This window comes from Rhopilema esculentum, chromosome 2, assembly GCF_057945365.1.
Source record: "Rhopilema esculentum isolate cy_ngs chromosome 2, ASM5794536v1, whole genome shotgun sequence".
Taxonomy (NCBI): Eukaryota; Metazoa; Cnidaria; class Scyphozoa; order Rhizostomeae; family Rhizostomatidae; genus Rhopilema; species Rhopilema esculentum.
Genome location: NC_142816.1, coordinates 2,415,300 through 2,431,840, shown reverse-complemented (window position 1 = coordinate 2,431,840; position 16,541 = coordinate 2,415,300). Strand labels below are relative to the sequence as shown.

Below are 16,541 nucleotides of genomic sequence, written 5' to 3'. Positions count from 1 at the left end.
TGTTTAAATCTATGCCATTTGTTTATGATATTGTAATTTATTGCATCAATAGGAAACATGTAAAGTTATAGAGCAGACCGGGCTACGTTTCCTATGATGCGCATACTATGTTGCTGTGTTCCTACGAAAACTAAGCAGAGAAAATGCGAAGGACGTCAGTCCTATCTTCAAAAATTGCAGAAAACCATCATAGAAGCATTTTGCTCACGGTTCTTCGAAAACTGAAAACCTATTACTATTTTCCTTTAATTCATTATATGCTCTTAAGTTTATTATGTGCATGCCAGCCTTGAAAATTTAAAAAAGTTAGGTATGATATGTTCAAACTTTCAAACAGTTGAAAATGATTTATCTAGACCTATCCCAAGCCTTGGATCGTTAATATTTTTTATTTTTTGTCAACGATCTTCCTTACTCATCAAAATTTGGGAAGGCTTAAATGTATACAGACGATACCAGCATTTCCTACCTGTCGGACTCCTTCACAGATATGAATAATGCCGTCAAAGAAGATCGCTTTAAGAACTGGCTGGAGGGTAACAAGTTATCGCTGAAGGCACCTTGACGCAGAGCATGCTAGTTGGTAGCCAAAATTGACTTAAACGGATCGGCCAGACTTCAACCACAGAGCCAGCCCTAAAAATGGGAGAGGAGCCAATCTCCATAGTAACACATGCAAAGTACTTTGGTGTTGAGATCGATCGGTTCTTGCTTTGGAATGAGCATTAAGCATTATTTCCAAAGGAATAGAAATACTGAAATTCTCGAAAGATTTCTCTCATTACTATGCATCCAGATGATGTATAATGGGCCTTGTAAAACCGTACTTCAGGTATTGTTCACGTGCTTGGAGGTAATTGTTGCATAACAGCTATTCATAAATTGCAAACCTGCAGAATAGAGTAGCTAGGGTATTCACAAATACCCCCTACAGGCACCGCGAAGCGTGGAGAAAAGTAGTGGTCTAATAGTGCGGGGCCTAAAATTGATTAAAAAGAGGTTGTACTAGTGGTTCGTTTCTTGATATTTTGCAATTTTGCAAAAGTTAGGGGTTGCTAAAGCCCCCAAGCCCCCTGCTCTGCGGTGCCTGCCCTATGACACCTCCTTGCCACACTTTATTAATCAACTTGGCTGGCTTGATGTACAACAAATGATAAACTATGAAACGGCAAAGATTCTTCACAAGCCACTGCAAAGTCAGGTTCCCGATTATCTAAAACGTCTGTTTACAAGGGTCTTTGAGATATGCTAAAGAAAATTACCAATTCCCAATTGGATTTTGACCTTCCCTGTATTGAAATAGCATCCTTAGGGCAGAAGAGCTTTTCATTTAGAGGTGCCAAACTTTGGAACAAATTGGGCTCTGAAGCAGAGGCAATAAATAGCCTCTCTACATTACGTGAAAAACAATAAAATATGTTTTGATTTCTATTTCTTGCCTCTGCTTCTCTAATTTCTGAGTTTCTCAGAAACATATTAAACATTCTTTTATTTCAGAGTTTAAACAAATTTCTGTTTTGACGCTAACAATTTCGTGCTCCGAAATAACTTGAAACACTATGAAGTTTCGTAAAAATATTATTTCCTCAGCATCGAATGTCTTTCTATATCTATAATTTCTTTCTCCCAAAAGTTGTTTGTTTAATTTGAGCATCATCTTTTTTAGCTTGTTTGTGTTTCATCATTTTATCTTTTGTTCGTTTTCCCTTGCAACGATTCTTTTTTCATTTAAGTAGAATTCTAGAACTGCACATTACAAAAGCCCTGCAGCCATTCTTAATTAACTCCTTCTGTTAGCTTTGAAGTGAAAAATAAAATAAAGGAGAATCTTCTACATGCAGATAGTATGAAGGGCCGCCTAGAGGGGGAGGGCAAGGGAGCAAATTGCCCCAGGGATCGAGGGTCTGAGGGGCCCAATAAAGAAATGAATTCTGTTTTAAAATGGAATTAATTAAATATAACAAATATTATGCTTGAAAATAGTAGAAAAATTTAAACGAATAAATAAACTTAAGCTTATCTAAAAAATGTGGTTGCAAAAATTTTTCTCAGGGTGTCCCGTTTTCCGGTTTTTGCCCAAGGGCCTCAAAAACTTCTTGGCGGCTAGTACACACTAAAAAAAGCGGGTATTGATATACACCAACCAATAGCACCAACATATTTCTAAAAATGTTTTTTCTACCGACGTTTGAATTTAGTTGGTTAGCAATAAGGAAGCTATAATGTTCTAGAGAGACATTTGATTGATAAAAATCTCAGAAAAATATAAATTCAGTTTCAATTCATTGTATCATAATTATGTTTGAATCTAAGGTCGGAAGATTTAATATACAGCTCATGCATATATTTTGATACGAAGCTATAGTTTTTGAGTGAGAAGAGGTTTGAAAAATATTCATCTCAGATATAACAACGTATCAGTTTAAATTCAGTTTGTTTTTAGACTTTGTTTTCATGTACAGTCGGAATACTTTTCCCTGGTATCTTTACACAATCGCTCAGTCCACTAGCATTTCTAATTCAGAAGTAGCCTTACACTGCAATAGCATTGGTTCTGTATATGGTATCCCTTGGAAGCTGCTTGATACTGCTCCTTCGTGACCGACCAAGGGCGCGCGGAGCATTGTTTGCCTCATTCATTGGTTCCAGTCTCGTTTCCGAGGGTATCTGCAACATCCTCGAGGCTACCTGTAGCCTATAAAACCAGCTGTCGCACTCATGGTCAAGGTAATGCTGCGAAAGTATACTAGTATGGAAGCTGTTCAGTTCAGCCTTTAGCCCAAATGAGGTTCCCTCACTCTTTAATTCGTATAAACAATCGCATACTTCATTTGATGGTTGCAGTTTATCAGTACAATCATTGACACCATTTTTATTGCAATATACACCAATCTTGCCGCAATCGCTGCACCTGAAACACCTACTGACTCGAGCAAAATCCTTGTAATCATTGCTGTCACTACCACACAACATTGGACAATGCTCTTCACCTCCAAAACCGTTAGCAGAAAATATCTGTAGTTCCTTAAAAAACGACTTTTCATAAACATTTTTATCTTTGCCGCATCCTTCAAGCCATATGTTTTTAAGATTTCTATTGCAGTAATGTGGCCTAGCGAGGTCATATGATTTTCTTGAATATATTTGCTTCTCTAGCTTATTTAGTTCCTCTGTCTTCTTTGATATACAAAAATCAAACTCTTTAATCAGTTTTTCGCTGGCAACAATCTCATCTTTTTGCGCACTAATAATGCAATCGGCCATCAAAATCGACTCCTTTATCCTTAAGAGCTCCATAAATTCGTTTCTTTCTTTGCAAGCCTGTTCTTTAACCATGTAACTCTCTGTATCCTCATCTCCGACTTTAACGGATTTAAGTTTACGTTTTTGACAAATTTTCTGAAGTCGTCTACCTCGTTCTTTTTCCTGCTTAAGCTCTTTTTCAGTCTCAATGATTTTTAAGCTGACACTCTGTATTAGATATCTGTAACCAATTTTAATCATTAACTGTTCGTGAAGACACTTTTCTGCCTCGCGAAGATTCCTTTCTAACATCTCTTCAAATGCCTGTATTTCAGCCATGATCTCTTCTTCATTATTCGTACACACAGATGCAATTCCTTCAAGTTCAGTCGACGATGTCTCACAAATCGATAGGTCCTTCTTCTGCCTCATTGCGGTTCTGCAATCAACTTCAGCACTGTCTTTAAAAGCATCAATATCTCTCTCCCAGTTGTATTTGCTGCAATTCAACGCCCTGTCAACGACGCGGCTTTGGTATTCTGTTTCCTTAAGCGCACTAAACGAATTAAAATTCCCTGACACAGAAGAAAAATCATCTATTTTGCCTTCTTTAAATCCATTAGATACCAGATGTTCACATTTCTTGATTTGGTTAACTTTTCTGCAATGGCATTTAGGAGGTTCTTCTACTTTTTTCAGACTACCTTTCTGTATCAATAGGCTTTCTTCTCTGTTAGGCTCTTTCCTGCTCTGCTGCAAGCACAACCGGTCTAACAGCCTAGTAATATTCTCCTGTCCTTTAATAATAATCCCACTAATATATATTTGATGCAACGTGCTCTTTATGTCTCGAAATCTGACACCTGATTTCTCATGCATCTCTAATCTTATTATGTCGGCCTGTTTTCCTTTAGTAAAATTAGAAGAATTATCTTCCAAATCGCACGTAGTCAGCTCAATCCATCCTGCATTTCTCCCAAATTAGGTTCTCCAAAGCGATCAGTTTATCTAATCTTCTCAGTGGCCTAAATATTGCTTTTCGGGGCTTTGTTTTCATTGTTTCATGCTGCAATTAGATACAATATAAGTCAGCGAAAGATCCGATAGAAAAGGCGCTTAAATACGTAGCACACTTGAAGCAAATAAGAATTAGAAAATTGCAAATATCTGGAGCAGAGTTGTATAAAGCGATATTTTCTTGACCATTACATACCGTGTCTATTTTAGCTTAGGCAAGTGTTTTTTCTGTCTTATATGTTGAGAAGAAGAAGAATTGACCGTCTTTTAATGTGTGATACAACACCTCCTCTTACGGTCAACAACCATGCACATAGAACGCAAATGTTATTGCGCATGTCTTTTGAGTGAAAGAATGGGGATGTTTAGCATTCGTCAGAAGACGTTTACTTGTCGCCTTCTGGACAGTTCTAGTTGTTTATTTTCTTCAATTTTTATCAATTTAAATATACTTTTATTTCTTTAAGCTTTCGCGAAGACTTCAAACTCATTCGAAATGTACTGTCACTATTTATGAACATAAAATAATCTCAAATTTGTTTTTAAAAGTAAACTGAAATTGATGTTTGCAAATCATAAAAAACGCGATGAAAGTATTATTCTATGTTTGCAGCATCTAATCCTCTTTGTGCTTCCTGTTCTCCTATTTCAAAAGAGACAGATGTCGCCATGTATCGTGCATTTTGAAACAAAAATAATATGCAGTCATAGCCAAATTTAGCAAAATAAATGTGTTTCTAATTACTGACAATTGCCAGTAAACCATATTCACATTTGTACGTATATCCTACATCAAGAATAATTTATCGTACACTGCATATAAAGATTCGCAATTACCAGAACACATTCGGTTACTGTGTATCCCATTCATCTAATTTTTTTCAAGGGAAATACTCTATTTGTTATGGGTCTTCGCAATCGCATCATTAGCCTTTACTGTACATTTCTTCATATTCCTTCGATTTAGAGTTTTTACGAATTTTTGAATACTTAAGGCCTAGATTATTTGAAAATCACTGCCCATATCTGAAATTTTTTCGCAAAACCGAATCCAACGCAACGCCAAAGTTTTTTTGATGAAGGTGTCCCAGTAATTATTGAATGCAAGTGTAATTCATAAATACAGATTTCTATCAGGAGCCCAGAAAAATTTCTAAGCTTCAAATTGCAAAAATTGTGCTCACAAGACGCAACATCGTAAACAGAAATAGATACAATCTCAGGCTAAGTTAAATTCATTGGGCAGGCTTTAGCTCATCTTACCTTAGGATAATGGCATCTGTAAATCACCCAACTTGTTAATAAACGGCTAATCAGATCAGCAACTCGTTCATGTCTGTTGAAATGCCAGCAAAGTTCAGACAATTTCAGCATTAAAGAATAATTCTACTCCCTCGTTAATGTCTAGAAATTTCACCGTAAAACAACCTTTCGTGCGTAGAATCAGAGTGAAAGTAGAATCTTTATGCGTCTAATCCAGCGTCAGGTTTCACGAATTCAACTAATGTTTTGTCATGCATTGGAATTCTAGATTATGTCGTTTTTCTACAGATTTCTGTTTCTAAAATTTTGTTTATCCTCGAGTAAGAATATTGAATTAACCAAAGAATTTCTAAATCCTTGCACCTGAATGGACTGTAGAGTACAACTGTACATATTTACACGTAGTTTTGTGATCATTATTTTTCTTAGGATAACCATTGTCTCGTTTTACATAGACCGATGCGAAAGACAATTGCTCTTCGTCTACGGGGTTGCCATGACTTCTTCATTCAGCCATATTGTTTCGAGCCTCGTTGTGACAAGATAGTATATCTGTCGTAAGGGGAGATTTCCCGTTTTTTACAGTTCATTCCTAACCTGAGTAAGAACCTTGAAACTGACTTTCAAAGATCGCTAGTCCAGTCTTTTTCTTGAATTAATCAAGTTCTAGAACCAGTTTTTCTATTCCTCAATGCTTCGTCAAATTAAAGGGGTATCTTAAATCTTCTGTTATCACATTTCTTGAAGTTTCTTATTCCAGCTTGAAAATTCTGCCTTTTCCAATGTACGTGATGCAAAAGCAAGCCATTCATTTCTAGTTCCAACTACACACAAAGTTAATATTTACCGCAAATAATTCAAAAAATTCACTGTAAGTTACCAGGAATTTGTACCAATGTCTTTGATAATTTTCCATTCTATTACGCTCATGATTCCAAACAAGTACAGGTTTCAGTCTCAGCCTTTTCCAACTTAATATGACTGCTTGTAAAAACATTCTATTTCATTTACTCTAAGCCACAAAGTTTTATTTTAAGATACAAGTGACCCATACAACAATGATGTCATTAAACCAAAAACTGAATAGCAATTAAGAAAGCAAATGGAAAAATTTTGCGAGATACGACCATAGGTTATATGATCAACCAAAAACAAAATAGAGCTTATTCTAATGCAACTATATACCTAACCAAACGATGAACCAATTTCCATAAAAAATTCATCAGTGATTGAATTCATAATCAACGCAGTATGAATGAGAACCAGAATTTCGCATGGTTTGATGAATGTTTACGTTAAACTGTTCGTGTGATCAGGTACTATACTTTCAAGCAATGCCTAAAGTTTATTACAAATAATAAGCAACAAATTTTACGGACAAAATTAATTTAGTGCCTTTGTATACCTGGGACAAGCGAAAAAACTTCACATTCCCAGTTCCTTCATTTTGAAGCCTGTTCCTTTCTCAGCCACTCAAACTATTAAAGATTTCTAGACAAAAAAATTTAAACTAAATATAATTTTGAATGTTATGCAAAAGCGGCAGCATAGTGGTAAACATGAAAACAATTTTTTCAACAATTTTTTCAAATATAAATTAAGTCTAAATGTTTAGAAGTAACTGAGATAAAAAACTATGATTGATTGGAACTACAAGATTAAATTTGTCTTTTGTCGTTAATCCAGAGATCCGGATATTACTAATAGCTCAATCTATCCTACTTTTTAGGTAGAAATCAAATGGATGCATTTGTTGACTCTATAAGTCACGGCTTGACATGCTTTAATCGAATTTTTCTACAGGTTAGTTTCACAGTGAAAATATGTCTTGTGAACTGATAAATTGCTAGATAAAAGGAAAATGAGGAGCTATTTTACAACGATTTAAATACAAATTTGTGTCATAAGCAAAAGATGAGCAAAAACTTGTATGCTGGTGTGATTATAAAGCTGACTCGTTGGCCGTTGAATACACTCATTTTTAATAAAAACCAGTAAATTTAAGTTCAGGCTGACTGTCCTAAATTTTTTTCGAAAATCTGAGGCTGGATTGTTCTTAATTTGTTCTTAAATTAAGAGGGTGTAAGCAGTGCGATTCAGTTCAGTTCAGTTCAGTTCAGTTCAGTATTATTTTAAATCCCACTGGATACATACACTTGTTGCAAATTAGAAATAATCCAAGCTTAAAAGTATAAACAATGTAAAAGGAAGTTAAATAATATAAACGTAACATAACAAATACAGAGTAGAGAAGAAACAAGCTAGTATTGTAAACAGGGAATTATTTAAAGGAGGAAACTTTTTCAGTGGTTTATAAACTAATCGAGGAGAAAGCACCCCCTAGTAAATTAGATGCGTTCTGCTTAATTTGTTAGTTCTAAAAGTAAAAAAATCATCTGTAAGTTGCTATGAGTCATCTACAGAAAATTATCATCTATTTATAGACTAAGTTTAAAAACCATCATTGATTACTATGTTGTTTTGTAAAAATATTTTAAGATTGTTTTTAAAAGAATATTTTGAAGGAGAACTTCTAATTTCTACTGGTAGGTCATTCCACATTTTTGCCCCCATATATCGAATAGACTTAAGACCAAACCAAAAACTGTTCTTATGAGTCAAAAACAAATTACCGCGATTAGATTGCCTAGTAGAGTGTTGGTGAATATTTGCATTGAAAGAGAAGTAATCATGAAAGCAAGAGGGATTTTTCTTGTTTATAGATTCATAAACAAATGTTAATAGTCTTAGCTGAAAAATGTCTTGAAGTCTGAGAAGTTTAAGCTTTTAAAAAATGGGAAGAGAGGGAGAACGAAAGGGTTGATGAGAAATAGTTCTGACAGCCTTTTTTTGCAGCTTGAATATTGGCTCCAGGTATGAGTCATATGTTTGTCCCCAGACAGTGATGCCATATTGTAGAAATGACATGAATAAAGCATTTTAGATACATATCAGTGATTCAGATGTAAGAAGATTTCGAATTCTGAAGAGAATGCCACACGTTCTTGCCAATGTTTTGGAAAGTTCACCAAGATGATACTTCCAGCTTAGGTTTTCATCAAGCAGAAGACCTAGAAACTTAACACATTTGACTCTGGTGATGTGTTTTTTTTCTATTTTAATTACAGTGTCTGGAGGTATTAAAGAGGTGGTAGAATGGAAGATAACATAATTAGTTTTGTCTATGTTCAATGATTGCTTATTGGCATCAAGCCATCTTTTTACGAATTTAAGCTCAATATTAACTGTTTTAACAAGTTTATCAAGAGTTTCCGTATCATAGTAAATGTTGGTGTCATCGGCAAAGAGATAAAATTTCAATTTTCTTGAGACATTAGTTTATCAAGAGTTTCCGTATCATAGTAAATGTTAGTGTCATCGGCAAAGAGATAAAATTTCAATTTTCTTGAGACATTAGGCAAGTCGTTAATGAAAATTAGAAAGAGAAGAGGTCCAAGTACAGATCCCTGAGGTCTACCACAAGTAACATTCATACAATCAGAGTTGGTTCCATTATTCGAAACATATTGGGTTCTATCTGATAGATATGAATCACACCATCTAAGGGCATTTCCTCTGATACCATAGCATTCAAGTTTAGAGAGCAAAATATTGTGATCAACCGTATCGAAGGCTTTTTGTAAATCGATAAATATACCACAGCCATATTTTTTATTGTCAAGAGTTGACCTCACGACTTCAGTCATACTAATAAGCGTATGTTCAACTGAATGATTTTCCTGGAATCCAAATTGCAAGGGATATATTATTTTGTGGTAGATGAGAAAGGAGTAAAATCTTCTGTACTTTAATCGCTCATACAACTTACTGAATAGAGGTAATAGAGAGATAGGTCTGTAATTAGAGGCTATTTCAGGATCATCTTTTTTGTAAAAGGAGATCACTTTAGCGAGCTTGAGTTTAGAAGGAAAGATGCCCTCAAGAAAAGATTGATTGACCAGTTTGGCTAGGGCTTCAGAGATGTGAGGGCCTAAAATTTTCAATAAGTCAATTGGAATACTGTGTGGTCCTACAAATTTTGACGGGCCAAGGTTTAGAATTATTTCCTCTACTTCTATGTAGGTCACAGGAGAAAGAAATATTGAATTTTGATTTGTATTAGTAATATAGTCTAGAGGCGATTTTGGTGTTCTTGACATGTTTCTGGTAATATTGTCTGCAATTTTTACAAAAAAATTATTTAGAATATTATACACTTTAACTGGGTCAGACGTTGTATTTCCGTTTTCGTCTTTGATTTTATTTATGCTAGAAGCAGTAAAGGCCTTATTGGAAATAATTGATTTAATTCCTGACCACAGCTTTTTTATATTTTGACTGTTTATAGAAAAGTAGCTTTGAAAATAATTGACTCGAGATTTCTTCAACTCATTAGCCACACGGTTTCTAAATTTCTTGTAGAGATCATGATTAGTCTTTGATCTATCTTTCGTAGTCTTCCTTAAAAAGCGATCTCGAATTCGCATCATTTTTGGACTTTGCTATTGATCCATAGTTTGGTTCTAAGTTTTATTTCTCGTTTCGTGCACTTTTTAATTGGCACATGTTTTTCAACCAAAAAGGTAACATCTTCAAGAACTTTGTTATATATAGTTAGTTTCAGCATCAGACGAACAATTTAAATAAGTCAGATCAATTTTTCCAAAGTCTTCAACAAATTTTCCTTCATCAAATCTTGAATAATCGTATTTCAGTATCTTTGGTTTAGTACGATTGCTAGATTTTACGCTCTAAGGAGGTGTTCAAGCCTCATTTGCCAACAAAGTGAGAGAGACAACCTTCACTTAACAACAGGTTTGAATATTCATCGAAAAAGAACCCACATATGGCCAGAGGCCAGAAATTCTTGTTTTGACAGAAATTGCATTTTACAATAGTTCAGCCTCAGCTTGTTCTGAATTTGTTCTTACCTTCTGATCAATTTGGAAGCTCGTTTTCATATAAAAGTGTTCTTATAGGAAAAAGAGTGTAATACGTTCAATTGAATAAACTGATTGGCGTCACAAATTGTTGAAAGGCTCGTTCACAAGCTGTTGAAAGGCTTGAGCGAAGCTTTCTCTCTACACAAAACCTAAGTTAGAAGCAACAACACCATTTTATTTCAATTCTGGAAGGTCGTTTAGTAAGTAGAGCTATGGTTACCTTCCTACATGCTGGAAAAAGACTGCGTCCTTACCTGTCAGAAGTTTGAAAAGATTGAAAAAACAAACGCATAAGATTAGTGGGTAGGATAATCCACATATTCCCACAAGCTTTAGCCCTTCCATACAAGCCTCGATGCTAAAACAAAATGCATTTTGTGAAAACAAACATAAAGCCAATAATGCGACTAAGTAAACAATGCTGGTAATTTTGGATCGACACCTGGTCAGAAATTTCCTTGTATTTTTTTGCCATAATCTGAATATCTTAATTTTCAAAGTCTCTGACGATTAATGCTTGGCTTTATTTTCAGAATATGGCATCACCCATTGAATGCAAATTCAAAATCTTAACTATCCTGTTTATATAACTTTATATAGACAATCCTAAATACAGTCCACAACTTGACGTTATTTGTGACTTGCAAATAACATTGGTTCTCGTAGAAATTTATTTTATAATATGGCACAATTGATTGAACGTTTGTTAGTATACAATACCTTCAACTACTAGACGATGTTTTTTTGTTTTCAACTACCATACGCGCACATACCTGTTCTACCTAAGTCAACACCAGACAATGGAAATAAACAGCTCGGATCATTTTACTAAGCATTGGCAAGCAATGAATGAAACGGCACGAAGTTCTGTGATTGACAAGGAAATGAAATCAAAAATGAGAAAAGTTAAACTTTAACAATGTTGGGTCTAATTAATTATTTCTGGCTTATTTCTTTATAAGTCTTTATTTTCTGGCTTAAGATCAAAACACTCAAAGAAAAAAATTATATTAAGTTATATTCTCGACACCATCAGGATTTTCTATGACAAGGAAATGAAGAGCAAAATTGCGAAAATTAAACTTGAAGGTTTTATACAAGTATATTTTCACATTTCTATAAAATTTTGTCTTTATCTATTTCTGTCTCTTATATATAACAAACCATTCAAAGAAATAGCTTTAGTTTTGCCAAATATTTTACAAGCAAGCAAAGCTTACGTAACGAGGGACTGAGTGTACTAAACAGCAGGAAGTTATGTATCAATTCAAGCACCTGCAATGATTCTAGTTATTGTTGCAATAGGATCTTTAACTAATCAGTTCAGCTTCTAGCCGTTCGAATTTATCAATAACAACAGACATAATAAGGTTATAATAAGGTACAGAAGTCAACAGTCACGAATCTATAATTTTATTGAATCTAAATAACAGATCTTTTCTCGAACGGGTTTTAACTCTTCATTACCAGCTTCAAATCGATTATACATTGCAAACGAAAATAGGAGTAAAAGAGAAATTAAATATTAATGTCACATGTGTATTCATGCATAACTTAGATGAGCTACCGGAATAAACAAAGGCATAACGATGCGCTTAAATGTTGCCACAAACAACATAAACACCAAATAATCGTTTTCTCGTTAGGCCAAAAAGGTTTGTAAACTAAGAAAAAACTACTTTGGATTAAGATAAAACAATTTCATTTACGTGCTTTATGTATGATTTAAACACGAGTAATTGAAGTGAAATGGAGCATACAACATATTTAGAAAACAGTTCTTATAATAAATCAAAACAAAATTGTTCAACATAATATGACTGTTATGAGCTGTAGCGAATCTTTATCAAAAATGATTTTACGCAAAGTTGGTTCGCTGAAATTCGGAAAAGGAGCTCTTTAGAAAAAGTTGCCTTGCATGCAGAGAGGAAAATTACTGTTTACCGGCCTATCATAGGCAGAGCTAAACACGCTTTTATAAATAGGACATTTATTTGCTGCTACTCTACGTTTCACGCTTAGTGCGATTATAAGGCAATTGTATAAAGAGGTGAGTAAAACTGCAAAAAACTCCTATGTTTCATAAAACATATAAAGCCCTGGCAAAACGACTAAACATTTCACTAAACATTTCACTCAACTTTTAATTGGCAAAAGTTTAGTGAAAAGTTTAGTCGTTTTGCCATCCTGTTTAGTGTTGTTTAGTCGTGCTGAGTGTTGTTGAGCAAAGTTTAATCCTGGTAAAAAAATGTTTAGCGTTGTTTAGTGTTGTTCAGCAAATTTTTAGCCGTTTTGCCACCAATTAAACATTCGTTGTGATCAAACAGGCGCTCTAACTGTGGAAATCCAAAAATTTTCGTCTGTTTTCGTTGGTTTGCCTGTTTCTATGTGACCCAAAAAGCCTTTATAAGATATCTGTATATCACGTTGTAAGCCACTGTGTCTTCTTCAACATTCAACTTTGTTGTCAATGTGTTAAAAAGTCTTTTCTTTCCCCCTCGCTTCATCCGATTCTTATTCTTACCCACTGCTTGTGCATGGAACAAAATAAAGCAAAAGCAAATTCCTATGCAAGTTCCCCTACAACCCAACAGCGTTATAGACAGCTCGCAGTTCAAAAAAGTTGAATGAAGTTTAGTGAAAAGTTTAGTCACGTTTTGCCACCCTCGCTAAACTTCGCTCAACTTCACTAAACAAAAGTTGAGTGAAATGTTTAGTGAAATGTTCAGTCGTTTTGCCAGGGCTTGAGAGCAAAATGAGGTATAAGCTACCTTACTGTACAAAATAAATAACAAGGTCTAAGATGTCATTTTCTACATCCACATCGAGCTTGTGTATGGTTGTTGTCATGGAAATTACTTCTGATTTTGAAGCAAATTTCACTCGTTTAATTACAGTTGCGTTGTCATGGTGAGTAAAAACAAAGTTAGTACTTTTCATTTTACAAAAAGTATTCAGAAAGAAATAAAGACTTCAACTGAAGCTTTCTTCATTCATTTGCCTTATCTTGCTGTAAAAATATGAAGATACAACAAAACAGAAACTTTCACTGACTTGAAATACTTGCATTTAAACATCAAATAGATCATCATCATGTCAGCACACGTACATCAAACAGAACATCATGCAGTTATTCCAAAGTATAAGAGAATTATTTGCAAATGTAGACAAAGACATATCACATGCATTTAAAATACATGCATTTTAGCAGCGTTATGTCAGCGCACAAACATCGAACAGAATATCATGAAATATTCCAACGTATAATAAAATTATTTGCAAATGGTAACGCGTAGATATAAGAAGTTAATAAAGCAGATCTGTTATGAAGTGTTTGATGTCGAATAGAAAGAACTGACACGTTTTTGCTTGCGAACCAAGTTGCTGTCTGCTTTACTCTTGGTGTTATAATCAGAACCGACCATGGCGATTGCTTTAAGCGTAAAAATCGTAGTTAAAACAAATCAATGTTCAGTTTGAGGCAACAAAATCGTGTCAAAACTTTCCAAGCAAAAAGATCTACGCATATTTGATATTTTTATGTTTGATCCTTGCATTGCTAAAACTACTTTTCCATCAATTCAGTAACCACAGAGCGTCTTCTTGCAATTTTACTAGGAATTAAGATTATTCTAGCATAATATCTGAGCATCAAATGCAATGCAACAATTTCCAAAAGCAAGAAAAGGTTGGAAGAAGAAAAACCAGGAACTAAAATATGTCATCCTTTTGCTCAATCCTCTGTATACTTTAGAAACATCTGTATATGTGTTGTTGCCAAGATGAAACAGTTTCTAGTCTCCATGGCAACTAAACCATTTTATGATTTCTTCAAACGGTAACTTATTCATAACGATTATCTACATGAAATTTTATCGACTATCGTATCTGCAAAAAGTGTAGCTAAAATAAAATGACTTCACAAAGTAGGTCGACATTCTCTCACAATGTTTTATTGATAACAGCAAAGAGAAAAATGTACTAATAAGCCTTATCGTTGAAGAAATTACTTTGTTCAGAAAAAATATTAATTTTGACGTAATACCTTCATCGTCTACAACACTACGAATACCTATTAGCTTTCAACTGCAACGACAATCATTTCTTTACGATTTTCGCAGTATTTAAGGTCCATTTTGTTAAAGTAATGCTCTGTAAATTCCTACTTCTGGAACTGCCTGCTAGAGATTACTTTTTCGAATTCAAAACGAATGCGTTATTCTTCCCTTCAAATATTCTTCACAAAACAGTATGTTTCTTGACTTTTTCCATTTCGTAACTTGAATTATGATAAATAATCGACTAGCTCCAAAGTTGAAACAGAGTTGCGATGAATTATGCTTCATCAATTATTAACTCGTAAGAAAGTCATGTCGGGGTTTACACTGAATCTTTGCAAAAGAATTGAATCTCTGTACATTCCTCTACAAAATAAGGCATGTTTCATTTACTGCTGTCGATGATCTAAGACGACGGATTTAGTAGTTCTGACACGATTATGAGAAATTATGGCACGAATGACTTTTCTCGTCTAAAGGGCGATCATAAAATCAACACTGTGTTCCTTAGCAACACATACACATTGACTGAAAGTGGTGGTACTATTGAAACAAAAGTTTTGAATTCAAATCCAAACTTTATATCAATTTTAGTACTTATGTTTGACACTTACAATATCCGCTACACAATATACAATATACAATATTTACAGTAACAAAAATGCCCGCTAATGACAATTTTGTTCGGAAGTAGAATAGGGAAGCTGGAAATTTTCAGGAAAGTTATAGCGTCAGGTACTGATTGAATTAAATGTATTACATTGTTTTAGCAAAACGGGTTATAATTTTTTTAAGTATAAAGGATAGAATGTCTTTCATCGAAAATATACAACCAAAAAATTTGCTTAGACGGTGGAACGACAAAGGAAACAGTTAGCAACGATCGAGAATGGGAAAATAATCTATACTAGAGTTGCTTACTCCTGTTAAAAGGCTGCAAACAGTAATACAAATCGATCAACTGAAAATCATATGGTGAAAATGTGAAGGGCTAAACTTTGAAGGGTAAAGTACTCCTTAAGCTATATTTAATCATACTGCATGTTGTGTGAATGCTACATTTCGGAAAGAATTACAGGCTTAAGCATTTGCCTATAGTTACATTTTGTTAAATGTAACTATAGTCGTAAACGTGTCTCCCTTTTTTATTTTCTGAAAAATCAAGCATAAAAGCAAGATATGGTCTTAATGTATATTTTTCCTTAGAAACATATTTCATGGAAGGTGTCAGGTCTCTATTGTTTACCTGACGACCGTATTCAATTCGCGGTCTATCATGTACTGCAGCTCAGAAATGAGGTTGCATGGGACAGAGGACAATATGGTTACCATTTGGTTACTATGGTTTTGTAAGGAAGCCATTGCAAAGCATGGTAACAATAAGAGTCATCACAAACAAAAGAGGGTTTATAAAGAAGAGTGACTCTCGGGGATTTAGTACAAATATTTCTTGCCAGCAAACAAAGCTAACAGAGCAAGACTACTGAAAAGTCAAGGACTTTATAACAGCAAGGGTGTATACCAGTAAAGTCTTATATCTACGAAACACAGCAACGATGTCTACGGCAACGCCACTCCTCACTTCAAGAAAGCACGAGAGAGACTACTTGATGACTCTAAATGATCGCTTTCAATCATATGTATCGAAAGTCAGGCAGATGCGAGAACAGAGTGAAAGATTAGAATCAACTGCAGTCTACAACACGACAAAGGCACTCGAAGAAGAAATCTACAACTTGAAGCAACTTTACGAAAGAGAACTTGAAAACCTCCGACTGAAACTGGACGATGTCTCAAATGAAAAGAACCAGTTTCATCTCAGCTCGTCTAAAAATGCAGCATTGGCTTCTGAATACCAAGACAAGTAAGTAATTAATCTCTCATTTTTCACAGCTGTTTCTATAACACTTACTAAGAGTGCACAACATCATGTTAACAGTAAATCTGTATACAATCTAATTTGAAAGTAGGATGTTTGTCGAGGCGTTACCACTTAACACCCGTATGCTTGATTGTC

The 16,541-nt window shown here is 34.6% G+C and overlaps 2 protein-coding genes across 4 annotated transcripts in view; one reads left to right on the top strand and one right to left on the bottom strand.

Moving 5' to 3' along the window:
• Positions 1-2,231: 2,231 nt before the first annotated feature.
• Positions 2,232-16,541, bottom strand: part of LOC148960558 (uncharacterized) — a 24,825-nt gene continuing 10,515 nt past the window's right edge. Inside the window, exons 1-2 of one of the 2 annotated variants that reach the window (XM_089108998.1) lie at positions 5,524-6,963; positions 2,232-4,309 (exon numbers count right to left, since the gene is read on the bottom strand). In XM_089108998.1, coding sequence (XP_088965124.1) covers positions 2,533-4,122 — 1,590 coding nt within the window. In that variant the 5' untranslated portion in view covers positions 4,123-4,309; positions 5,524-6,963 and the 3' untranslated portion in view covers positions 2,232-2,532. Of the gene's footprint in view, positions 4,310-5,523; positions 6,964-16,541 lie in introns of those variants that run through there. The other variant, XM_089108997.1, reaches the window with a different exon arrangement.
• LOC135695297 (lamin-A) overlaps positions 15,778-16,541 on the top strand; it is a 10,401-nt gene continuing 9,637 nt past the window's right edge. Inside the window, exon 1 of one of the 2 annotated variants that reach the window (XM_065214314.2) lies at positions 15,778-16,388. In XM_065214314.2, the coding sequence (XP_065070386.2) occupies positions 16,081-16,388 (308 nt within the window). In that variant the 5' untranslated portion in view covers positions 15,778-16,080. The remainder of the gene's footprint in view (positions 16,389-16,541) is intronic. The other variant, XM_065214315.2, reaches the window with a different exon arrangement.